The sequence below is a fragment of the Leptidea sinapis genome, chromosome 7 (genome assembly GCF_905404315.1).
Source record: "Leptidea sinapis chromosome 7, ilLepSina1.1, whole genome shotgun sequence".
Taxonomy (NCBI): Eukaryota; Metazoa; Arthropoda; class Insecta; order Lepidoptera; family Pieridae; genus Leptidea; species Leptidea sinapis.
The window spans coordinates 12,388,396-12,413,761 of record NC_066271.1 but is presented as its reverse complement, the minus strand read 5'-3'; the positions used below and the strand labels follow the sequence as shown (position 1 = coordinate 12,413,761).

The 25,366-nt window shown below is 38.6% G+C and overlaps 1 protein-coding gene across 1 annotated transcript in view; it reads left to right on the top strand.

The window, feature by feature from the left end:
- Positions 1-19,195, top strand: part of LOC126965254 (S-adenosylmethionine decarboxylase proenzyme) — a 45,848-nt gene extending 26,653 nt beyond the window's left edge. Inside the window, exons 3-9 of the mRNA XM_050808753.1 lie at positions 5,582-5,783; positions 8,253-8,349; positions 9,472-9,632; positions 11,461-11,553; positions 13,094-13,261; positions 14,452-14,642; positions 16,542-19,195. Coding sequence (XP_050664710.1) covers positions 5,582-5,783; positions 8,253-8,349; positions 9,472-9,632; positions 11,461-11,553; positions 13,094-13,261; positions 14,452-14,589 — 859 coding nt within the window. The 3' untranslated portion in view covers positions 14,590-14,642; positions 16,542-19,195. The remainder of the gene's footprint in view (positions 1-5,581; positions 5,784-8,252; positions 8,350-9,471; positions 9,633-11,460; positions 11,554-13,093; positions 13,262-14,451; positions 14,643-16,541) is intronic.
- The last annotated feature ends 6,171 nt before the right edge of the window (positions 19,196-25,366 follow it).

Sequence of the window (25,366 nt, the reverse complement as noted above, 5' to 3'; positions counted from 1 at the left end):
GTCAAGGATGCAATGTCAGGATCGAGGCTAATTGGGGTCCGTAATTGAAACTGTTATGAGCGCTGATTGGTTGATCGCGAGCATCCGGTATTGCATGATTGGTTCGCCACCCAGTGACCGATTCATCATATTTATCTTAGACACTCGGTCAGGCCACGTGAGAAGAGATCTGATAGATATTCCTTGAGCAATCTTATTTTATATAAGAGAGGGGAAGAGGCTCACGTGGTGTAAACATGGACATCCGCAACACTAGGGATCAAGAGATTGGGAGAATGCTTTAAGGCTCCCCCACACAGGCACGTTATTATAGGTCGAAAATATCGCATGCGTTATTGCGATATCTGTTTTCAGTACATGTTGTATTAGGATGGCCATGGAGTTACACATTGCAATGGAAGTAGGATGCTGCGTTTCTCTGTCCTGCGATATTCCGATATGAGTTCTTTAGAATGTTTTGTATCAGGACGCAAACTCTTTACACACTCCTGCGATAATAACGTTAGTACCTGTAGGACGTCTAGTTTTATCGACAGTTTGAAAATTGTTACATGACTGTTTGTGTCCTAAAAACTTTTCTAATATATGGATAGTAACGTATCAGACATCAGCCTTTTTTGCATACCTGAGATGGTACAGTGCCGGCGCGGCGCTCTCTCGTAAGAAATATCGGACAGTGAAAACGCATGCGATATTATCGACATATAATAACGTACGTGTGTGGGGGAGCCTTTAGTCTTGAAGGAATTGAATTGGAAAGGAAAGAAGGGGGTATCGTGATGAGTCAATATTTAGGTGGAAACCTCGTATATATAATATATATATGAAATTTAATCACTAATCTGTAGGGCTTACGTAACAGCGCCGCAAATTATTGGAATAACAACAATATTGTGTCGTCAGTTGACAAGTAATGGTGCTCCCACACTGCTGTTATAAAATAATAATATAATATTGACACACTTTTACATAAATTATCTTGCCCCGAACTAGGCATAGCCTGTACTATGGGCACAAGACAACGATATATTTAAAACAATATGCTTACTTAAACATACATAAATACATATAAACATCCACGACTCGGAAACTGCAAACATCCCTATTCATCATATTATAAATGATTGCACCTACCGGGATTCGAACGCGGGACCTCTAGCTTAGTAGTCAGGGTCACTAACCATTCGGCTATATGGGTCGTCCTTAAATTAACAAAGATTTGATCACTATGTCGCAAAACGTTTTGTTTAACAACTTTTTACAACATTGTAACAAATAAAATCATTTGTTTGTAAACATAATATTGCCAGGCGACAGCACGGTATGCGGAGAGTGTGGGGCCCGTTTTAGCTTGCGGTGTCTTGATGTCATTTTTAAACATTTTCCATTAGTGTGAAGAGCATTAAAACATGTAACAATTCCTAACATTTGTCAGCAAGTAATAGTGTTTGAAAGCTCATGGTCGTTTAGAGGGCAATGTAGAGGGCTATTCTCGGATTCCCTGCGAGATCGAAAGAGAAATGAAGACATCCGTAGGAGAACCAAAGTCACCGCCATAGCCTAAAGGATTGCGAAACTGAAGTGGCAGTGGACAGGACACATTGCTCGACGGACAGGTGGCCGGTGAGGCGGTAATGTCCTTAAATTGAACGTACCGGAGGGCGCAGTGTTGATAGGCCCCACACAAGATGGAACAATGATCTGGTCAACATCGCCAGAATACGTTAGATGAGGGCAGCGCAAGATCTAGAATCGTGGAGATCTTTGGGGGAGGCCTTTGTCCAACAGTGAACGTCTTCCGGCTGATATGATGATGATTATTAGTGTTTGAAAATGTTGTTAAACATTTTATAACAGCAGAATGGAAGCACCATAAGTAACACTGACCTTCATATCGCGTTTTTGCAGGCCGAAAACAGTACAAAAAGTCTGATAGTGTGTGTGTAGAAACGCACAAAATAGCATATAGGTAGACCTACTTGCGGCCGGTTTGGAAGAGCCGGCCTTGGTGTTATTAGTGAGTAAAATAACCTGCGTACACTAAAATCATACTTAATATATTCCTGTTCGAATACTGTATAGTTTCAACAGATAGACTTAATATTACAATGTCATTAATATCCACCTTATGGTACAGAATATAGGATGTCTACCAAACTGATATATGATGTTCTCTAAAAGTATAAAATATTAAATTTTATACACCATTATCTTTGTAAAACCACTAATCAATATAGAACTCCAACAGATCTCAGGGTGACGAGCGCAAATGTAGTGCCGCTCAGAGGTTTTTGGGTTTGTCAAAAATGCTCAGCGGCACTGCATTGTAATGGGCAGGGTGTAACAATTACCATCAGTTGCACGTCCTGCTCGTCTCGTCCCGTATTGGCATAAAAAAAAGATCTTGGTAAAATAGAGGGAAAGGGATAATTGAAAAATAACATAATAATAACGGTGTCAGATAAAAATAATTTATAATAGTTTTCAAATTTGTCCGTTACGCATTATAAACATAAAAAAAAATCAACAAGTTTGAAAACCAGCGTTGGTCTTCCGTTGGGCCATGTTGTGTCGCGATAAAGATATTAAACAAAGTAAAAACTTATTTTGGCTTTTAACCTTATAAAATAAAGTGAATAAATAAATAAAACTTATATGTAAGAAGAGCTGTTAAACCTGATTTGTGCCGCCGAATTCCATCTTCACACGACACGCCACAAGTTAGGATATCATTAGGATGTGTGGCGGTCCTCCACAGTGCGGTTTTCAAGGAGCTTTCTTCCACGTACTACAAAGCTATGGAATGAGCTCCCTTGTGCGGTGTTTCCTTGACGATACGATATGGGTACCTTCAAAAAAACCGCGTAGAAAAAAACTCGTGTGAATTCTCTGGTGTTGCAAGAGAATGTGCTGTGATCACTTAACACCAGGTGACCCGTACGCTCTTTTGTCCTCCTATTCCATAAAAAAAACGTAACTAATTTATTAAATAACCACAGCGCATCTCGGTCTGTTGTAACAGTGAGATTTTTAAATATATTACTGGTTAGCATGATGAGTACGTCCAGGATCCTGTTCGTGAAGACGATATCTGAGTTAGTGGCGACTCTCGTGCGCTACGAAGGTTAATTTTAAGTTTGTGTTATCGTCTCTAACGATATGACCTTTGGCACATAGCTTATCGTCAACTCGTTCAATATTTGTACAACAATGTAATGTAGTTTACTTTGTATATTTATTGTCGGTGAGAAATATTACGAAATATGTATACGATACAATTATTATATTGAACAATATGGTTGGTCAAACAGTAGTGCTTTGTCAAAACGTGTTTATTGTAATAAGTAGGCATGTAACAATGTCAAACTGCTAGTGGCAATAAATGATGAACTGGCAATTAACGGGAAGGTGCTATATATACATTATTTAAAATATTAGCGAAATTATTTAATAATTAAAGTTAACAACTCGAGGTGATATATTATTTAACCACTTCACATCTTCTATCTCATCTTAATATATATAAATTACGTGACACGTTGTTTGTCCGCGATTTACTCCTAAACAAATGAACGGATTTTAATTGGGATTACTTCATGGAGTGCAGTTTAGTCCAACTTGAGAGATGGGATAGTTTTTATTTCGATTTGGGACCCATAATTATTTTTATTTTCAAAATTTGTTTTGTATGGATATATTTTCTGTGAGAGAATTCAGTGACGCACGATTTCATTATAACAACAGGGAGGATATTTTACAAAATAATTCTTGATGTTTTGAAATATTATTGGCAAATTCCTATAATACAGTATTTTTTTTATAATCTACAGAAGAACGTCTGTCGGGTCAGCTAGTATATACACATATATAATGAAAATTGTCTTTGTTTGAGGCTCAATCACGCCTAAACCACTCACTGATCGTATCGACATAAAACTACCACCATTCGATGCGAAATTTATCCTAGATTAGGTTTATGGCTACTTACTTTTTCGAATTCCAACGTTCCTTCCTTTTAAAATTCGCCTAGCGAAGCGGGCGGGAACGGTTAGTTTGTTAATATTAATATTTACATTAAGAATATTATTATCTAGTGATTTATGATCCTGTTTGTTGATTGAAACATTCACAATTAGTAATGGACGACAAAATTATATTAGCAAGCGCTGCGCTTTGAATCCTAGAAGCAAACAAAAGTCGTTGATTGTGACATCATTATGTAGACAACAATGATATTCAATACTATAATATCATTGGTAGACATTTGCTGCTGGGCTTGTCGCGGCTTTGTTCGGCATCAGGCATATTTGCTGATGCACGAACGGATGATTTCTATGCCGATAGGGCAGAACCAGCTCCTGCGTCCCGTAATCCCAGCGACGTATATCTACGTCTCTCGTTTTCACCACACCACCAAGGCCTCCGACATTGTTCAGTACTTGGTGGAGAAGACAAGCTTCCGGTTGGGGGTCGAAAAGTTGGTGACGCGTCACGCAGTAGACTTCAACTCTTTTGTTGTTCGCGTCCCGACAGAACATATATCAACCTTCCTGGACGTGCAGCTGTGGCCGAAGGGGGTCGTGTTCCGCAAGTATCGCGGACGTCGCCGACCGCCGGAAGCTACCGAACCCGCGCCTCACATCGCCGCGAAAATGTGACGTAGATTTAAGTTATATATCATATGTATGTTAGACTATAAGGTATTTATTTTATGGGCCATGTAGCCTGAAATAAAGGAATTATTATTATTATTATGCCATCATAAGGAAAAGGACGTCATCCGTCCTGGCAAGGCTGCGTTCCAGCTCAAACAGTATCCTGAATATGATAGCGGGAAAACTGGATACGCCAATACTGCAACGATTCATTCAAGTTCTTGTCCGATAAAAACACGATGTCTCAGATTGTTACCAAAGTTATTATGTACTACGAATTAATTATATTAAGCAAATCGTAGCAATCGTAATATACTAACATAGTTTTTAAGCCTGTAACTAACAAAATATGGGCCTCTGTTGCCCCAATAAAGAAATTTATTATTATTAATATCCTTAAAAAGTTCTCTTTTTAAGGATCCAGAAATTACATATTCTTAGGCTAGCGATCACAAGAAAGTGTCGGATTTAATTCGTGCATCTACATAAGCAAAATTTAGTTATTAATATATCTGCCTAATGAGGCAAGGTGTAAAATTTAAAGTAAGGTCAATCTCTCTGGGTTCGGTCCCTCATGTCTGAGGATCCTGGTCAGCATTAGGGTTGCATCTGGAGCGGATGATCTGCCTCCACCGGATTCTATCCAGCGCATCTCTTACAACCGTGGAGAATTTCGATGATGAGTATTTAAGTGGGAGGCATCCTTTACACAGGATACCGGCTAGATTATGGGTACCACAACGGCGCCTATTTCTGCCGTGAAGAAGTTATGTGTAGGCATTACTATGTTTCGGTCTGAAGGGCGCCGTAGCTAGTGAAATTACTGGGCAAATGAGACTTAGCATCTTATATCTCAAGGTGACGAGCATAATTGTAGTGCCGCTCAGAATTAAAATATTTGATTCGACTTAATTGTTTTGTTGCAGTGAGAGCAGCATGTTCGTGTCGCGGCGTCGCTGGATCCTGAAGACGTGTGGTCGCACTACGCCCCTGCGCTGTGTGCGCTCAGTGCTGGCGCTGGCGAGCGAGGCGGCCGGACACCACAGCGTCCAGAACGTGTTCTACTCGCGCCGGGAGTTCGCCCGCCCGGCCGCGCAGCTCAAACCGCACGACAACTTTGATTCAGAGGTCAGCTTCCAATTAATAATGTAATACGAGGTAAGAGTAGTACTGATGGTCATAGGCAAGGTGGAGTGCAAAAGACCACGCGGACAATCATCGAGCCGCTAGTCGGACCAGACTACTGGCCTACCGCTTTTGACCGCAATAAGGAAGGCCGAGGACTGAAAGGAATGGAAGGCTTTAGTGACACGATCTTAAGAAATGAAGAACGCGACCTAGAAGAAGAAGAGAAGTAGAAACGGCAAGAGAAATAAACATGTGGTCTTATTTGTGTTAAGTATGGCCGTAACAAATCCAACGCGCGGGAGCGCTAACATGCCTTAGTGAACTTAACCTACTCGGTTAAGTCGTAAGGCATTACAAGTTTATGTTTGTTCTACATTAAGAGGAAGAGAAATCTTCAAATAAAACTGCAGAATACTTAAAAGAAAATTCTTTATTTCAAACAGATATAGTAGACGTAGATACAAAAGACAATATTTAACTGTGAACTATTGAAATTACGTTACAAAGTGGTCCCAGACTCGGCATGTTTTGTTGGTTCCAAAACCAGCGCTGCTTTGACAGTTTATATAGCTTACTTGTCAAATTTTTGTCCATGTAATGCGATACCGCATTGTCAGTGATTTCATTAAAATAACAACCTCATACTGATATTATGAAACAAATATTAAATGGTCATTATACTCGTGAAATGTTGATACGAGTTGAAGAATCGTGAATGCGACGCGTGGCTTTGTGGGAATCGATTCTGAGGAGATCGAATTTCCATCGATCGTATCGGGAATTTCTCATAATATCAAGAACCTTTTTTTTCATCAGAAATGAATAATGCTGTTTATATAAGCATGAGGTGTTTGTATAGACAATCTAAGGGATTCTTCTGTAAAATGAGCAATAATTTCGTGATAGCAGATAGAAAGACTTACTCCGCTCTCCTGTAGCTTGGACGTATGGAAGAGCTAAATAGACTGTTTTATCGGGTCTTCTGTTTGCCCTGATAATACCTGCCTCCGTGGCTGCGAGGGTATTTCTATTGTCCCAGTAATTTCACTAGCTACGGATCCTATTACTGCCTCACGGCAGAAAAAGGCGCCATTGTGGTAAACATAATCTAGCCGGCATCCTGTGCAAAGGGGCCTCCTACTGGTACTTAGAGCGACCTACTGGTCCCGAGTATGCTTTTCTCACTCCACGATTCTTTCCCATGCGAGGCCAAGGCCGAGCCGGCGAAGATGATGGGCCTTTACTTCTTCAACCATCCATTAATAAACAGAACGTACTATTTTGTATTCACTTGTACTCGAGTGTAAATTACATCATCTCAGGCTCCTGCCTACTTAAATTTTTAGAAAGTATTACTGTGAAACATTAGTCTAAGAAACATTGTCTAGAAAAAACACGAAACTTTTAACTATTCTATAAAATAATATTTAGCTATAGTTCGAGTTTTTTGTGGTAATAAGCAAAAGTGGTGTATTAATACCTAGTTTGTTTCCGAGTCATGGATGTTTAAATGTATTTATGTATGTTTATATGAATTTATGTATGTTTAAGTAAGTATATTGTATTAAATATATCGTTGTCTTGTAACCCATAACACAGGCTATATATGCTTAACTTGGGGCAAGATAATTTGTGCAAAAAGTGTGTCAATATTATTATTATTTTTATTATTGTAGGGCCAGGTCGACCTGTTATAGTAAATCAATCAGAGTATTTGTTGGATGCTATTACTAATTATGACGGTAATAATGCTTACGAAGAATCCTTACACGAACAATGAATTCAAGCTTCGTCTCTGCATCCAATGTAGGATAATTTATATATTTTATATAGTTTTACCAGTGGGAGGCTCCTTTGCACAGGATGCCGGCTAGATTATGGGTACCACAACGGCGCCTATTTCTGCCGTGACGCAGTAATGTGTAAGGATTACTGTGTTTCGGTCTGAAGGGCGCCGTAGCTAGTGAAATTACTGGGCAAATGAGACTTAACAACTTATGTCTCAAGGTGACGAGCGCAGTTATAGTGCTGCTTAGAATTTTTGGGTCTTTTAAGAATCCTGAGCGGCACTGTATTGTAATGGGCAGGGCGTATCAATTACCATCAGCTGAACGTCTGGCTCGGCTCGTCCCTTATTTTCAAAGTTACTAATTTATTACTTTTTATGAAATATTTGATATTTAAAACGCTTTTAATTTTGAACGCGATTCATATATTGGATGCAGCATCTTACAAACTAATTGAAATTGAAGCCATTGTAAAATACTCTATTTGATTGAAAAAAGCAGTCGTTGAGTTTCTTGTATGTTCTTCTCACGAGCTCCACTTTTTCCGAACAAATGGTAGATTCAGTATTTAAACGAAATATTTATAGTAACGTTCAAGCCTAATTGAATATAGTTAATTTGACTTTGACATTGAAAAATATGCAGTAGGACTTTATAAAATGGTGGTCTACTTTTGTCGTAGGTCGAACTGCTGGATTCTTACTTCGGCGACGGACGCGCCTACATCATGGGCCCGGAGAAGGACTGCTGGTACCTCTATACACTGCTGCCTCTTGAAGGTACGTGGCATCTGACAGGGACCGTTCACTGAGCCCATGTCCTCTGGCTTTTCTTGTTTTTAAATAAGATTTCGTTACAATAAAATTTATTATCTTATCTTAATATATATAAATTACGTGTCACGCAGTTTGTCCGCGATGAACTCCTAAAGTAATGAACGGATTTTAATGGGGATTACTTCATTGAGTGCAGTTTAGTACAACTTGAGAGTTAGGATAGTTTTTATTTCGATTTGAGACCCATAATTATTTTCAATATTTGTTTGGTATGGACATATTTTCTATGAGAGAATTAAGTGACGCACGGTTTGACAGTTCCGCTGTGAAACAATTTCATTATAACAACAGGGATTATTTTTTACGAAATAATTCATGATGTTTTGAAATATTATTGGCAAATTCCTATTAAACTGATTTTTTTTGTTATTATCTACAGAACAACGTCTGTCGGTATCATTACCTACACTCATTATTAGAATGAGCCTGTCTCATGGTACCTACCTCAGAACAAGTAAAAGGGATTTCTTTGATTTATTGATACCTACGTTATTATTAAGGATTTCTGATACCTACCTATCAGCTTGATGACTACTGGTGACAAAATGGATGGTTCAATATTAAAAAAAATATCATATATGATATGATAATATTAATAAAAAAAAAGAAAAGAATTCGAAAAAGACTTGAAGATATTGGGACGTTTCACCTTATGGGGCTAGTTATGCTGCCATTCAATAAGATCTCAAGGCTGACGGTGCTATTGCAAATAATCAAAATGTGTGCTGGGACACATAGCATAAGTGAAACTTCAACGGACAATGTTTAAAACAAATATTTCGAAGTTCATCAAAATGTTCCCGTCAATATTTTAAAACAATTATCTTAAAGAAAAATTATTTCCAAAAAAAACATCAATAAAATGTTGTCTAAAAATATTTAAATATAATGAGATAAAAAATCTTGATCAGGGGTGTGGGGTTCAAAACTACTCTCCCTCCCGGGAGCCAGATCATAAATCTCGACAATATCCTTCCTAATTGCCATTCTTAATATTGATTATGAAATTGGATGGAGATTTTCGAATACCCTCCGTACCTGATGATTTATTATTATTAATGACAGGCACGGTGGACGCTCTGGAGAAAGAACAGCGGGAATCGAACCAGAACCGCGGCCTCCCCGAGCCAGACCAGACCATCGAGATACTAATGTCGGACCTTGACCCCGAAGTCATGGACATTTTCACCAGGAACAACTCCGCTGACGCAACAGCTGCAACCAGGGTAAGCCAACGAGTCGAACATGGTGAAAATGGCATCTTATAATACTTGTCGATTAGGTTATCCTAAGATCATTTACGGCCGTTTTCAATAACCTATCTATCCTTAGTTTAACTTAAAAGAGGTAGACAAATCTATCCTTTTACGCTTACTTACATTTCAATAAACTTTCGACAGACAGCGTTGAACTATAACTATGGATAGACAAGATCTTGTCATTGAACGGTGAGAGCAATATATCCGTAACTAGAGATAAGTTATTGAAAACGGCCGCAGATATTGAGGTTGACATTTAACCCCCTATTTCAACCACTTAACACAAAGTGACATTATAAATCGCGAGTGTAAGACGCACACTAAAGCAATATACCTGGCCTGATTTCATCGGTTGCAAGTGGCAATTATCTAAGAGGTTATTAGTAGTCAGTAGTCTAGTCACATACAGAGGATTGATTGAATTCACACTAAAATGTGTGAACATTGGAAGTGTTAAATGGCCTTTTACGATCTAGGCGATTCATACATTCGATGTACTGAAAATGGATAAGGTGAGGAGTTCCAAGAAAAGGTTGATGCATTATTTAAATTATTGTTTCAATAACTTTAAGAAGTAACTATTTAAAAGCGTCGTTGACCCAATAGTTCTACTTTTGACTCTCACCACGGAGCCCCCAGTTCGAACACCGCCCGACACGTACCAAATTGTTTTCGGTATTCGAATCCATGTGTACCTATGTATCTAAGGCTGAGTTCTATAAAGTGTACTTAGACTTTGCCCACACTTAAGGCGACACTAAATGCCGGCGACCTTGAGCGATGTGATTTCACGGCGCCAAATCCAATATTTTCAAAATTCTTGGGTCGAAAATGTAACATTTTAACAGGCGCAAACTGCTTAATTGCTTATAATCCTCATGATTGATTACTAATCTGAATAAATGTACCAACATAAAAATGTAAAATCTATTAGAATAACTTTATGATAGTAGTATAACTAAACAAATGAATGATGCCGAGAAAAAACTTGTTTAACTGCAAAGAAAACTGGTAGCAACCTACAAGTAAAACTTAAGGGTATGTGTAACAGGATAAAGTAGTGTTCATAGCTCCAAATCCTATATTCTCACCACAAAACTTGTCTAAAAACACCTTGTTTGCATGTATTCTGTTTGCCCTTCAACCTTAACTTACGTAATACTCTGCTGAGTATAAGCTCAGTATAATGTTTGATTTTGTTTATATGGTTCGTTTGAGCCCAATGCAAAAGTCAAGTTCGCATGTTATTCATTTTAAAAGTTTATTATTTTAGTACAAAAATATATAGAAAGGACATTACTTGACACAGTCAAAGAAATTACAATCTTCAATTTAATAAAATGCAATACAACGGCAACATTGCCTTATAGAAACGATGTGGACAATGCGTATGTTTTAACATCGGAGGTTTATAAAACTTAACTTAATAACGGATATTTGATTACTAAAATAACACTTGTTTACTAAAATATTTAAAATGTTTAGCTTAGTATTAAGCAATCATTAATTTATTAGTGATGGCAAAGGTAATAAGTTAATCCCGATAATAATTGAAGGTAGATTGAAAATAAAATACTTGTAACGATTTGTTCAAAGCGTTTTAATACAACCAGCTAGTTTTACGTGAGTAAAGTCGAAAGTGAGCTCTAAAGGTCTCAGTCAGTCAAGTCTAGTTTTCTTTTGTTGACAATATTAGCTTAAATAACATTTAAGATTACTTTAGATATATTCACGACATATGAAACACATTTCTTACCTGTTACCCTAATAATGTATTGTTTGTTTTATATCGCAGGCGTCCGGGATAGACACGATAATCCCGGGCATGGTGATAGATGACTACCTGTTCAATCCGTGCGGGTACTCCATGAACGGCGTCGCTGAAGATGTAAGTTGCCTCAAATAATATCTTTAAACAATCAATTCTTGTGTAGGTATATATAATCTGAATCTCGGAAAAGGCTCCAACGATTTACATAAAATTTAGTAAACAGGGGATTTCGGGGGCGATAAATCGATCTAGTTTCAATTAAAAAATATAGTTTAATCCGTGTTTTATTGAAATCAGCTATATTAACATTAGAATACAAAATTTAAGTAAATTTCGCCACTATATACAAGACTACAATAGCTCAGATGGGACATTGGGTGATCCGGAAAGCAGAAGACCCCGATTAGAATCCAGATAACCTGTTAGTTTCTTTTTGTCCAAGTTTTGTACATTCTTAAAAATCCGAGCAAGGCTCGGTCGTCCGGATATTATAATATTAAATATCAACAAGGTACAACATTGTACCTGTTAGTTTGACCTGCTTACAGAAGCTAACACTTCACAGGAATCTAACATTTTTTTTGTATTCCATTTCTTTATGTATTCATCGAAGCGGAAACTTCTTTAGCTCTGTTACCTACTATCTATTCTAGAAGGTACTCCGTTTTGTGGGTATTCAATAAGGTTTAGTTGTCATGGTCAGCTCGAGTCGCTAGAGAGCGCAATATTTACTTGTATACTGTGATTACTTTAATGTACAACAAAAAAACTGAGTGAAATTAGTCTGTTTGTTACGGAACTATGACGACATTGGAATCGAAGTTACAAAGTCATTGTGATTTTTATGGAACTGGAACGACAGTCACGGTGATAGTTAAATAACGTTTTTCCTCAACACTAAATCGCAGCCTTACATTGTGAGTTCAATAAAGCATTTTGGGCGGCGCCGTTACGTAATAAGCAGGACGTGTCACTTACTTTATTGGTAAGGTAAATCTTTTTAGAGAAAATAGAATAATAAGAAATAGTTTTATTACTTAAAGTGAAGTCTGTGCGGTTCTGTACATTTTTTTTTTGTTTGACAATTTTCAATCTTAAATTGACAATCTCGAAACACGATCCCAAAGAGGATGTAAATACTAGTGTTAAGAGGTGGGACTGCCTAAGTAAATGTGGTAGTTTAGTTTTAGTGAAGTGGTAGTTTTTGACTTTGATGATGACTTTTTAGTGATGTCACATCCTATTTTGATATAAAAATATTTGAATTTGAAAAATTGAAATTTAGTTAAGTATGAAACATGCAGTGAGATTTGACATAAGTTTGGAAAAAGTAATTACAATATGGCGACGAAGTATAATCCGGCTAAGTTGCTTAAAGAGTAGTGTATTATATCTCCGTTTTTTTAAAAGAATATAGCCGTCATCTGTCAATCTATCAATGACTGCACGTTGCATACAATCGAATTAACCCCTTTTTTTGGAGAGTTCCGCTAGGCTGCAACGATACGATTGACATTGGCTGAGTCTGTTGCCTATTATCTCACCCCGCATCCCGCTCCTACAGCGTTAGGGCGCGTTTATATGACTGTCCTCTAGGGCAGTGGCAGCTAACCCTTCCTGGACAATGAGTAATGAGGTGTTGGGTGTTGGCTCTCAGGGCAGCTACATGACGATCCACATCACGCCGGAGCGTGGCTGCTCGTACGTGTCGTTCGAGTCCAACGTGCCCACGGCGCTTTACGATGGCGTCATAGAGCGCGTGCTGGCCGCCTTCCGCCCCGCCAGGTTCATCCTGACCGTGTTCCACACGCCGGCACCCGACAAGGTACACACACACACACAGGGCTGGCAACACAATGGCCCAATCAAAGGGCCCTCCACAAATTATGTCACACGGATTTAATGATTTTTGACCCCTTGTCACATTTGTGAGAGAAACCACCGAGTGTTATGTTTTTTGTGTTATTATTAAATTGTTTAAATTTAGTTTTGTAATGTTTAGAAACAAAATAGTGTAATTGTTTTGAATAAATGTGATGTCACAATATTTGGGCCCCCTCCCTCCCCCTTAACATTTAATTTTTTATGGATGGCCACCCAAGTACGTATAGGTACAGCCTAATAAATCTAACAGGTTGAATTTTTTTACCACTTCTTCATTGCTTATTGACTTTCATCCATCGTCTAAGAAACAAAACCACTGTTTCAACAGTTGATCTTCATCACGCTGATAATTATATTTAATAAATGTTTTTACTCTAGTATTAATACATAAATATAAATTACTATTTTTTCTAATATTTCAGTTATTAATAAGAATAATATTAATGACCAATTGAACATGATATTTACCACTGAGGAAACAAGTGTGTTGTATATTTCTATTTGGTAGTTGTTATTAATTAATACAATTAATAACTTTCTTTATTATTTATTTAACACCACGTATATGTATAGAACGTCATTGAAACACCACTCATAACCTGTTGGGGAAATCATAGACCGGCCTTTGATGGCTGAGCGAATGACAATGACAACTCTACAACATTCAACGCTTACACTATAGGTACGCCTCTTGCAGCAAACTTCTTCTTCAGTTCAGACAGTACTACAATAGTCCAATCAATTAGGATTGATTGGTGAATAATAATTTTATTAGTAATAATTTAATAATAATTTCACATAAATTAATACAATAATCAATTCATATTAGGATATCATCCCCACCATTTGGATGTGTGGCGGTCCTTCACTGTGCGCTTTTCAAAGAGCTTCCTTCCACGTACTCTACAAAGCTGTGGAATGAGCTCGATACGACATGGGTACCTTTAAAAAAAAGTGCGTACACCTTCCTAAAACGCCGGCAACGCTCGTGTGATTCCTCTGGTGTTGCAAGAGAATGTGGGCGGCGGTGATCACTTAACACCAGGTGGCCCGACGCTCGTTTGTCCTATTCCATAAAAAAATCAAAAGGTCAACTATAATAGAGGTTTAAAAATGATTCAAATTGGGCAGGACGCACCGACGGGCGAGTCGGCGAGCGAGCTGAAGAAGTTCCGCGCACTGTCGGCGTACCAGCAGCAGGAGGCGCAGTTCTGCCGCTTCTCCGGCTACGACCTGCACTACGCCCTGTTCGCCAAATTCCCCAGCTGAGGCCCCGCGCCGCCCCGTCCCGCCCGCGCGCTCGCACACCCTCGCAGACACAGGTACCGCACCTACCACTACACAGGCACCGCACTTACCACCACACAGGTACCGCACTTACCCCCACATAGGTACCGCACTTACCACCACACAGGTACCGCACTTACCACCACACAGGTACCGCACCTACACTACACAGGTGCCGCACTTACCACCACACAGGTACCACACTTCCACCACACAGGTACCGCACTTACCACCACACAGGTACCGCACTTACCACCACACAGGTACAGTACTTACCACCACACAGGTACAGTACTTACCACCACATAGGTACCGTCCTTAACACCACACATCTACTGCACTTACCACCACACAGGTACAGTACTTACCACCACATAGGTACCGTCCTTAACACCACACATCTACTGCACTTATCACCACACAGGTACCGTACTTACCACCACACAGGTACCGTCTTACCACCACACATCTACTGCACTTACCACCACACATCTACTGCACTTACCACCACACATCTACTGCACTTATCACCACACAGGTACCGCACCTACTACTACACAGGTACCGCACTTAACACCACACAGGTACCGCACTTACCGCCACTCAGGTACCGCACTTCATACCACACAGGTACCGTACTTACCAGCACACAGGTACTGTTCTTACCACCACATATCTACTGCACTTACCACCACACACGTACCGTATTTACCACCATACATCTACTGCACTTACCACCACACAGGTTACGTACTAACCACCGCATAGGTACCGCACTTACCACCACACAGGTACACCCGACACCACCACCACCACCACCTGATCTTACTCACCAACTCTTCAGGAATGCCCTGTGCTTTCTCGAGGCATCAAAAGAATTGGAAAGTTCCAGGCCCAAGGGTGTTGTCGTAAGAGGTGACTAAGGGCATTTCCCAGTAGGCTTCTTTGTACAGGATGCTGGCTAGATTATGGGTACCACAACGGCTCCTTGTTTTGCCGAGACGCAGTAACATGTAAGCATTATTGTGTTTCGTTCTGAAGAGCACCGTAGCTAGTGAAATTATTGGGCAAATGAACTCAATATATGTCTCAATGTGACGAGCGCAATTGTAGTGCCGCTCATAACTTTTAGGTTGTTCAAGAATCTTAAGGCACTGCATATTGTAATGGGCAGGTCGTATCAATTACCATCAGCTGAACGTCCTGCCCGTCTCGTCCCTTATTGTATTAAAAAAACCACAACTGTGCATTCCAGCAGTGTTTAATTAAAAAGATAATAGGCATCTACTAAAGGTACATATACTTACTCAAGTACTAAGTTCCGTTTATGTTATGAGAAAAATTCCACAGCGAAGACAATTTCGTTGGGACTGTATTTTTTTTTTTTTTTTATTTATCAAAGATACAATGTAACATTACAGATTAAATCTAAAGAAAAAACAAACAATGAAAAGTATAAACTAGTTATTTTATTTTATAGAGCTTACAGGCATCAAACTCTCAAATCTTTTCTTACATTCTTTGACCAAACATTCCATCGAGCTGGCAAATAGATAACATTGTGGTGCTACTTCAAGTACAGAGTTTAGAAGACAGATGGCTCGTATTACAGGCGTGTGCTTATGCGCTTGAGTGCGTGCAGGTGGCTGCGCTAATAGTGCGTGTCGCCGCGCGCGTACGTACGAGGTCGGTACAAAGAAACGCAACAAACGTTGTAATAAGTATACGCAGTCCACTCTGCCCCGAATTATTTTGAGAACAAACTTAGTAAGAGCTACGTACCTACGTAACTGCAGTGAATCAAAGCTCAGATGTCCTTGTAAAAAGAGTGTTGGGTACATAAATGGATAGTATCCATATTGCCTCCTATACAAATGTCTAAGGAATTGTTTTTGGACTTTGTATGTTTAGTAGTTAATGTTTGTATGTGTCAGGTCCGTTCGCGAACTCCGCCACATTCTGGCGAGCACAACTCGCGAGCTGCGGCCCACTCGCGTCCCGGCCGCGCGGCCCGGCTGCCTGCGCCGCGTCGTCACGGCCATCCTGGGCAAGTGTCGCGCGAGCGGCGCCTGACGCAGGTAACACACGCTCAACACACGCTCGTGCACTCCGGCCCCAATAGAACACACACCTTCTATAATGAGGATCTATTCGCTATTACAAGATCTTTTCAGTGGTCTCATTCGTACTGTAAGCAGCAAATTGAGGAGTTTTGGCGGAACTCAGTAGGAGCAAGTGCACAAACTTTATTAACTATGTGTGTGTAAGCGCAACATTTTTATCAGTGGAAATGTATTATTGACATCTAATGTATTTGGCTCTTGGAAATTTCAGTATTTGATCATATAAATGTAAAAAAAATATGTACTTGTTTCAAGCACGTAAATGTACCTCATTACGGGCAGGAAATTGGCAACAACGTCAATGTATCCATTGTACTTGGAATAATATATAGCGTACAGTATAAACGCATTTAATTGATTTAAAATTACGTCGATGTTCGATGTACCTAATTTGTCATAAGTGACGTGAGTCTATGGCAGCCATTTTGTTTATAAAGGTAGCAACAAAGAGTAGGAGTAGCTTAGACCGGGGCATTTGGAGGCCGCATTGAAAAATTAACATTGAATTAACAGAAAATGTCAAATACTTTTATTTAATTTTACGACATTATCGGAATTATATTATCACTTTTAATTGACATGCGTCGGCACTTTTATAATTATATAACATGCTTATTATCTACTATATGTAATTACTTAGCTTAACCCTAAAAATTACATTTTATATTTTCTATAAATTGACTAAAATTGTACCATTAAGCCTATAAATAGAATCAATATGACTATATATGTTTAATCAGTAGTTTGATCATTCCATGAAACCGTGATAGTAGTGTAGATGAGTCGAAAATGTACGCAATCAACTGACTCGTGAACATTGGTTTGTAGAATTAAGTAGATTTTTGTAGTTTGAATGTATGTTTCATTTGTAATCTGTAGCAATATATTGGTCGTTCTAATTTGTAGAGTGTAAACAAAGGGGGCGGGGCCCGATAAGTTTGAGACTGATATAAAAGTTTAAAATACAAGTATGTATTAAAGAGAATTTATTTCACAAATCACAACTTGTAACCGTTTCAGCACTCGCAAATTTTTATCATTTTCTAGTAAGGGGTCATCCATAAAGTACGTCACACGAATTTCATGATTCTTTGAGCCCTGATGTCATTGTCACAGCTGTGACACATTTGTAAGATTTTGTCACATTAAAAAAATGTGTTGACACAAAATTTTGTACCCCTCAACTTACCGTGTGATGTAAGTTACGTTTGGCCGCTATTATAAACAATAAATTGACAATAAAATTAATAAGTGGACAGAGTTAGAAGTTGAAGTAAGACAAGAGCATGCTGTGGAAGTACTAAATGCTTCAATGTACCATGAAGGGAATACATACTTGTATAGCGAAGTTGGTTTTGCCCACAAAATATGAGCTCCTTTGATTTTCCTCTATCAGTATTTCGTACAGTGTTGCTGTAATAATATCGCTTGGACTATACGTGTTTAGACGGAGTAATGACGTAATTAAAATAGAGAAAAGATAATTGTTAGTTGACTACAGTTTTATATAGGATTGCCAACTTTTAACAGAAGAAATAGAGTATATCTGATTTCAAAGGATGTTTTTAAAAACGTATTTTTTGCAACACATTACTATTTTTCATAGTTTTTAAATGAATTATGTAAAAAAGAGTATTTTAGCATACAGATATAGAGTATAAATATATAAGTAGAGCGCGTACACCTTCCTCAAAGGCCGGCAACGCTCCTGTGACTCCTCTGGTGTTGCAAGATAATAAGGGCGGCGGTGATCACTTAACACCAGGTGACCCGTACGCTTGTTTGTCCTCTTATTCCATAGAAAATAATCTATTTAAGAGTAAAGTTGGCAACCCTAGTTTAATATAGTGTGAATCAATTTATGTAGTATGTGTATAAGTATTTGTTAAGTCAAGAAAAAAATTTGACGTGCCACTGTTCTTTGGGGCCGTTTATGTTCAATTTAAATGATAGAGGTTTCATTGTCAGATGATCTACATAAACACGCATGTATTAATTGACGTAAATTTGTTTAAGGGCAACGAAACAAGATAAATAATTAATATATTATGTGCTCTCTTAAGAAAGACAATGATAAAAGTATACCGCAGAGTTTTGACATTTAAAATAACAAATCACATGATTTGATTTAACACATTTAATGTCATTTTAGTTTTTGTCTCATTTCGTTTGCCCGCTTATAGAAGCTTCCAAATATTATTAATACAAGGGTGACCGGCACAAGTTTCCATGTACAAAGTTATTCAGATTCAAATGTTTATGTAAATACGTGCGTAGTTGTTAATGTCAATTTGTTAAGAATATTTGTGTTATATAACCGATCAATGGAAGTAAGTGTAAATTAGATATTAATGAATATTTTTCTGTCTGTGTGTGAGGCGGTGTGGCGTGAGAGAGCGCGCAGTGGCGCCCTCTGGCGGGCTGTTTAACATTCTCAGAGATTTTAATAAATGATTACTTCTCGATATTTTAATTTATTTTTCCTACTCCTCTACTTTTATCTGATATTTATACAGCCACGATCAGTAATATAAGCGCAAACTACTGTATGGCCATTGTTTACAGTGCCACAGACAACTAAATCTAGGTTAGGTATGGTTGGTTCATAGAAATATTAGGTAGTACATACTAATATTATAAACATCGTGTCATGTTTATATGAATAGACTAAATATTTTAATGTCAACTTAAGAAAAAACTTGTTTTGTGCTTTTCAATTTTTCCGCGTTGTCTGTATGGGTGTACCTTTGCCATTCCTTTAAAGAAAAATTAAACCACTCACCAGAGATAAGTATAGCACAGTTTTTTGGTGCTACATACAACTAAATCTGGTACATTCATAGAAATATTGGTAATATGTTGTACATACTATACTACTGACATATATAAAATATTTTCATGTTTGAATCAATAGACTAAACATTTTAATGTCAACTTAAAAAAAAGGATTGTGTGGTTTTATGAAACCACGGTAAAAGTGTAGCTTTTTTTTCACATAATAGATATTTAACAGAAAATTATTAAGTATTTAATATGTGTTTTATTTTCAGGTAAAACACTGATATAAACACTAGACCGTTATTTGAAGCTTACCAAGATTGAGACGTGTCTGTTATCGCCTGGTGACGCCAATTTGAATAATGCAGGAAGTTACGATTATTGGTTCTTGCTTATATTACATAAAAAGTATTCAAATCCACTATCGGGATGACTAAATTATAAGAAGGAAAACAATAAATGTGCTAAAAGTTATTTATTTATACATAAATGACTACATGTGTTACACATCACATAGGTGTTCTACCTATGTGATGTTGTCATCTGGCCAAATACCATCATAAAGAATCATTATTTATAAGGTTTAATGAATGTTATTTTCGTCTATGGAATAACTATTTAAAAAGGACACTAATGTTTCAATGTTCCAGATTGCAGCCTTTTGAGGGACTGTTTTTTTCAATGCAATCGATTTAAGAATATGGCTTACTAAAACATGTGAATCCAAATTACTGGCATTATACGCATTCCACTATGTAGAAACTACCATCTACAATATACAAATCTGCTAGAAAGCGAGCTAAAATTGGTCCTGTCACTTGTGACGAGTTAATTTTATGTTTATTTGCCCACTTGAGCCATCGCTTCCATGCTACCTTGTATGTTTTTCTGGTCGATGGTCGCCAAGAAGATTGTAAGAGCTGAACTTGAGGTCTATTCCAATCGCTTAAATTTTGAGACCACCTTCACATTTCCATATTTCCATTGTCATTTCTTGGACTTTGGGTGGCGGGAGATTGGTCACTGTATCTATTAGACGTAAATAAAGTTTTTTGATTGTGTATGGCGGTGCTAACGCCCGGGATTTTAGGTCTGGTCGCCAAAATACTTTCTTCCATCTGGGGACTACCAGAAGAAACACACCGGTTGCTGTGTTCCAATACCTTTGGAATAAGAAACGGTGGTGGGAACACCCAGGCTCGTGTGTAGTTCCAGGTTTGGGAGAAGGCATCGTGGTATAATGCTTGTGTATCGTTTTGATCTAGTGTCACATAATTTGATACGACTCTTGCTCGTTCCGACGCGAACAGGTCTATCATCGGCACTCCGAACAATTTTAATATTTTTGTTGTACACGGGGAGAGTAGGTGCCATTCTGGTGGAATTCGATGCCGAGATATGTGATCCGCATGGCTGTTGTATCGTCCCGGAATATGATGTATCTTCAAATGAATCTGATACTTGTCTAGAAAGTAAAAGATCTTTTTTGTCAGCTGCATTAGAGGGACTGACTTGGTGCCTCCCTCGTTCCGAAGGTAAGCTACCACTGTTTTGTTGTCGCACTGTATGAGAACTGTCGACTTGATCAGGGTAGCACCTATCTTTTCTAGAACTTTCAGTATCGTATAAGCATCTCTTTTTGTTTGCAGTGTAGGCCCTTTTCTTGTTTTGTCCATAGTCCCGACAATGTGGAACTGTCGAGATACGCTCCCCACGCTAAGTCTGATGCGTCTGTCGTCAGAAAATGCGAGGAGCCTGGAAAGTGAATCGGGAAAGTCTAATGATAGTTCAGGAGCCACCAATTTAACTCCTCCGTTACATCTATCGGTAGAACATAGGCTTTGGAAAGTTCTCTTAGAATATTGTTTAGAAACATCAGCATGTTGCGAGAGTGAAGTCTGCCTTTTGGTACCGCAAAGCTCGCAAAATTCAGAATACCCACGAGACTTTGTAAGTCTCTTAAATTCGTCAAGTCCTTTCGTAAAAAGCCTAGTGTTTTCTCTTTTAAATTGAGACGTTTTTCGGGTGGAAGCGATTTGTCGTTCAGCCACGTGTTCCATAGAATTCCCAAAAATACTAGGCTTTTGCACGGATAAGTAATCGATTTTTTGCGATTTATAAGCCATCCTAAATAGTGTTGTCGTTTTAGTACTTTTTGGGTATGGGGTTGAAGAGTCTGATAATTTTGGTGAGCGATCAAAAGGTCGTCCAGATAGACTAGTATTCGAATGCCTTCCCCTCTGAGTGTTTGTGCAACCCGGTTGGTCAAAGACGCGAATACGTTTGGCGCTATGCTGAGGCCAAACGGGAGGCAGGTCATTTGTAGCAGCCTCCCTTGGTAGATTAGTCTTAAAAACCGTCTGTGTGCCTGGAAATCGGTAGATTGAAGTAGGCCTGTGACAGGTCCACGTTGCAAAGCCAATCTCCTGGTTGGAGAAAGTCTGGGACCCGAAAAATGTTTATAAGTTTGAAAGGTTCTGTAAGAACAAACTCGTTTAGGTTCTAAAACACCCTGCGTTATCATTTGTGAAATGACACTTGACATGACCTTGGATTCCGTTGTTTGGTATTGATTTTGTACAATTGGCATAACAAGGGGTGGTTTTTTGTGAAATGGTATGCGATTCCCCTTTATTATATGAAGAAGCGCAGTTGGCGCCCCAAGTTTCATCCAACGTTTGACATATTTTGCCAGTTGAGCGGCTTTGAAGCAGTCAGAATCTTCCCTTTCAACCATCTGCGCGGTAATCGTTGGCTGCTGGGCGTCTTCGGGTAGTTCATGACGGCTAAGCTCTGTTTTCTCGTTGGTTAGCACCTCGTGAACGAAAAAGCCCACGCGCATGGTGAATGGACCCACGTGCGCTATTATTATTAGCCATTAGACCTGGGTCGGTCGGTTATGTGAACAGCCCTGCAAGGGCTGATTTTGGTATGGTACTCTACCTGTTTGTGGGGCACCCTGCGAGGGTACGTCAAATTTGGCTGGCCCCTGCGAGGGGTAGCAAATAGGTTTTTTACTAGGTGCTTGTGGAGCAGACTTGTAACTACTCAAAGGTAAAAATGAATTTTTACCACCCCCGGCCTTTTCTAAAGCAGACGCTAGCTTCTCAGGATTGAAAATATGTTGATTCGATGGTGGGATCTTACGTAAATTAGATTTAAGGAAAGGGTCACGAACAAAGTTAATTACACCATCTCTGCGCATTTGAATGGTCTCAGCACGGTGGCCACAGATTATCTGAAGCATATCCGAAGACACTCTGATATTCCCCTTCCGAAAACAGCTCAGTAATTTTAACACGCAGCTGCTCAGATGTTAGACCTACATTATCATGAGCCCAGGTGATTAGATTATCTTGTAATACTTCACGTTGCTTAAGTGAGCAGAATGTTAAGGCAGCATAGCTTTTGTCGGCGTAAGCTAAGTGACGTTGAGAATCGTAATGCCTAATTTCTTCATTGGCCTCTAATTCAGTAAAACCCGGGCTGTGATTATATCATTTTTGAGTGTCTGAGTACCTTACCTCACACCATTCACTTATCAAAATGCTGAATACCATGTAATAAATTAATATAACTTTCAGGAGCCTTAGGTACAGAAGGTTCCTTAAGTTTCACTTGAATATTAAAATCAAATCTTGATTAGTTTGTTTCTTGAACGTCCACATCGTCATTATGTAAAGCCTGATCATCCATTAAGGATATTTCATCCTCACTATCTACAAGATTAGTGGGCCCTTCATCGTGTTCTAAATCGCACGTGGGGACCACGTAGATGGAAGCACTGCGTAGCTATCATAAAAACGTTACGCAATCGTTAACTTCGCAGGATAGTTTGTATAGCAACCCATGCAGTCGTAACTACGTTTGCCCCCCCCCCCCCCCTTTTTTGTGATTGCGACAGCGATGGCGCTTTTTATGGGATGACTCAGAAGATGACGTAGTGGACGTAGAACTAGAACTACTACTATTACTAGACGAAGATGAGTTGGTTCTTTTTCGTTTCTGACGTGATTTAGGTTCATTGTTTTGTAGACCCGAGGGCCCCGGAATAGGATCCGCAATAGTATTTTGAGCGTCCATCCTGACAAAGAAAATTATCGTTCAAATAACGTACGAACGAAGTAAACTATCACTTTAAAAATATAGATATTTTCTAAATCACTAAACGAATTTACGAACCAACTCTAGAGTGAGGGTAAAATGAAAAGAACAAAGTATTTGAATTTTACATTCGTCCTAACTCATTTAATTAGTTGTGAATAAACACACAAAAAAGAAAGAGAGCAAACGAGGGTAGACTGAAATAATAAACTTATATTTTGATATCAAGATATACTTAATTAATGATAAAGGTAAAGACGAACGGTAACACCGCTTAATATTTGAACTTTACCGAAGATTATTACAGCTTTTAAATAAAGATTTCAAGTGTACTGCTTACTCAGATGAAGTAGCTAGATATCACTTAATTTCTTGAACTTTTTTTAAAAGATAATTAAACGGACTATTTTTAATAACTTGATTACATATGTAAAATAATTATTGTCTTGCCGACGAGACAACTGTACTCGGCGGAAACTTTGACGCCAAACGACAACGAACGATCCCAAACGACAAAATTCGGTTTGGTAGATCTACTGCTGGTGGTAGGTCGGATGTGAGAGAGAGATAGGTAGATAGGAAACAGGTACAAAGAGTAAAAAGGAGGGAAAATAAGGCGGAAACAGGGAGTGCCAATCTCAATCTTGGTAAGCTTCAAATAACGGTCTAGTGTTTAATATACCATTAAGGGTATAAAAATCGCTTTATCAATCTTAATTTCATACTTGGAAAATTGGAATGATAATGGGAAATAATAAAAGTAGACTAAGTCTCCAACTAATATTTTTATTGAACTCTGTGTCTTAGCCCTGGTTAAAAATATTGATTGAAAAGGATTACATTAAACACTGACAAACAACATTACATTACGCACTGACAAAAACAAACGAAATTGCGTGGAGCAATGGCACAAATGAGTAATAGTCTATACACTACACGGTCAGCTGATGCAAACTATAGGCGTCGCCCGACCGTCATGCGACATACAACACAGACGAAAAAGTTTGAGACGATGTAATAAGTGTTTCACTTTAAAACTTTTTAGTATAATTTGCCAAGATATTCCTGGGTATATTTTTTAATTTTCCCGCGGTGGCTGTAGTAGTGCATCTTTGTCATTCCTTGAAGGAAAAATGAAACCACTAACCAGATATAAGTATGGGTTAACCCATATATAAATAGGAGATAAAATTTTTTTCGCCCATAAACCTAACGGGGTACGTATTCTCTCACTTCTTGGTTTTTTCCCCCAAAGTCCAAACCAAAAGAGTTCGTGGAACCAAACATTTTCTAACCTGGACTCAGATAGGGTAATTAATATAAAAAAAATCTGGAAATAAAGGTATTATGTTTCCTTAGACGTTCGAAGTCCTTTAAAAGAGTGTATCGCTTTTTCTGTGCATAGCCGCTAGATGTCGCTACTTTTCCGTCATGTGACTTTGCCGTCAGCGCAAAACTGATTGAAAGGAATACAGGCTGAGGTTATCAATTTGAGAATTGATTTGGGTGGCTGTAATTTTACCCAAATCTCAAAACATTAGACAGCCGCCGGAAAACCCTCGAGTCATTTGTGTCTGTTCCTGTGAATGTGGTCTCTTCGCACTCTCTTTTTCCCTTTGCCTTGTTCATCGAAATACCGCTTCTTGTTTTTACCTTGCTTCGTTTTATTCTTTTGTAAACGAAAAACAGGTTTATAATCAGATTCGTTACCATAAACAAAAAGGTAAGTACTTACTATATCTTAAATGAAACAG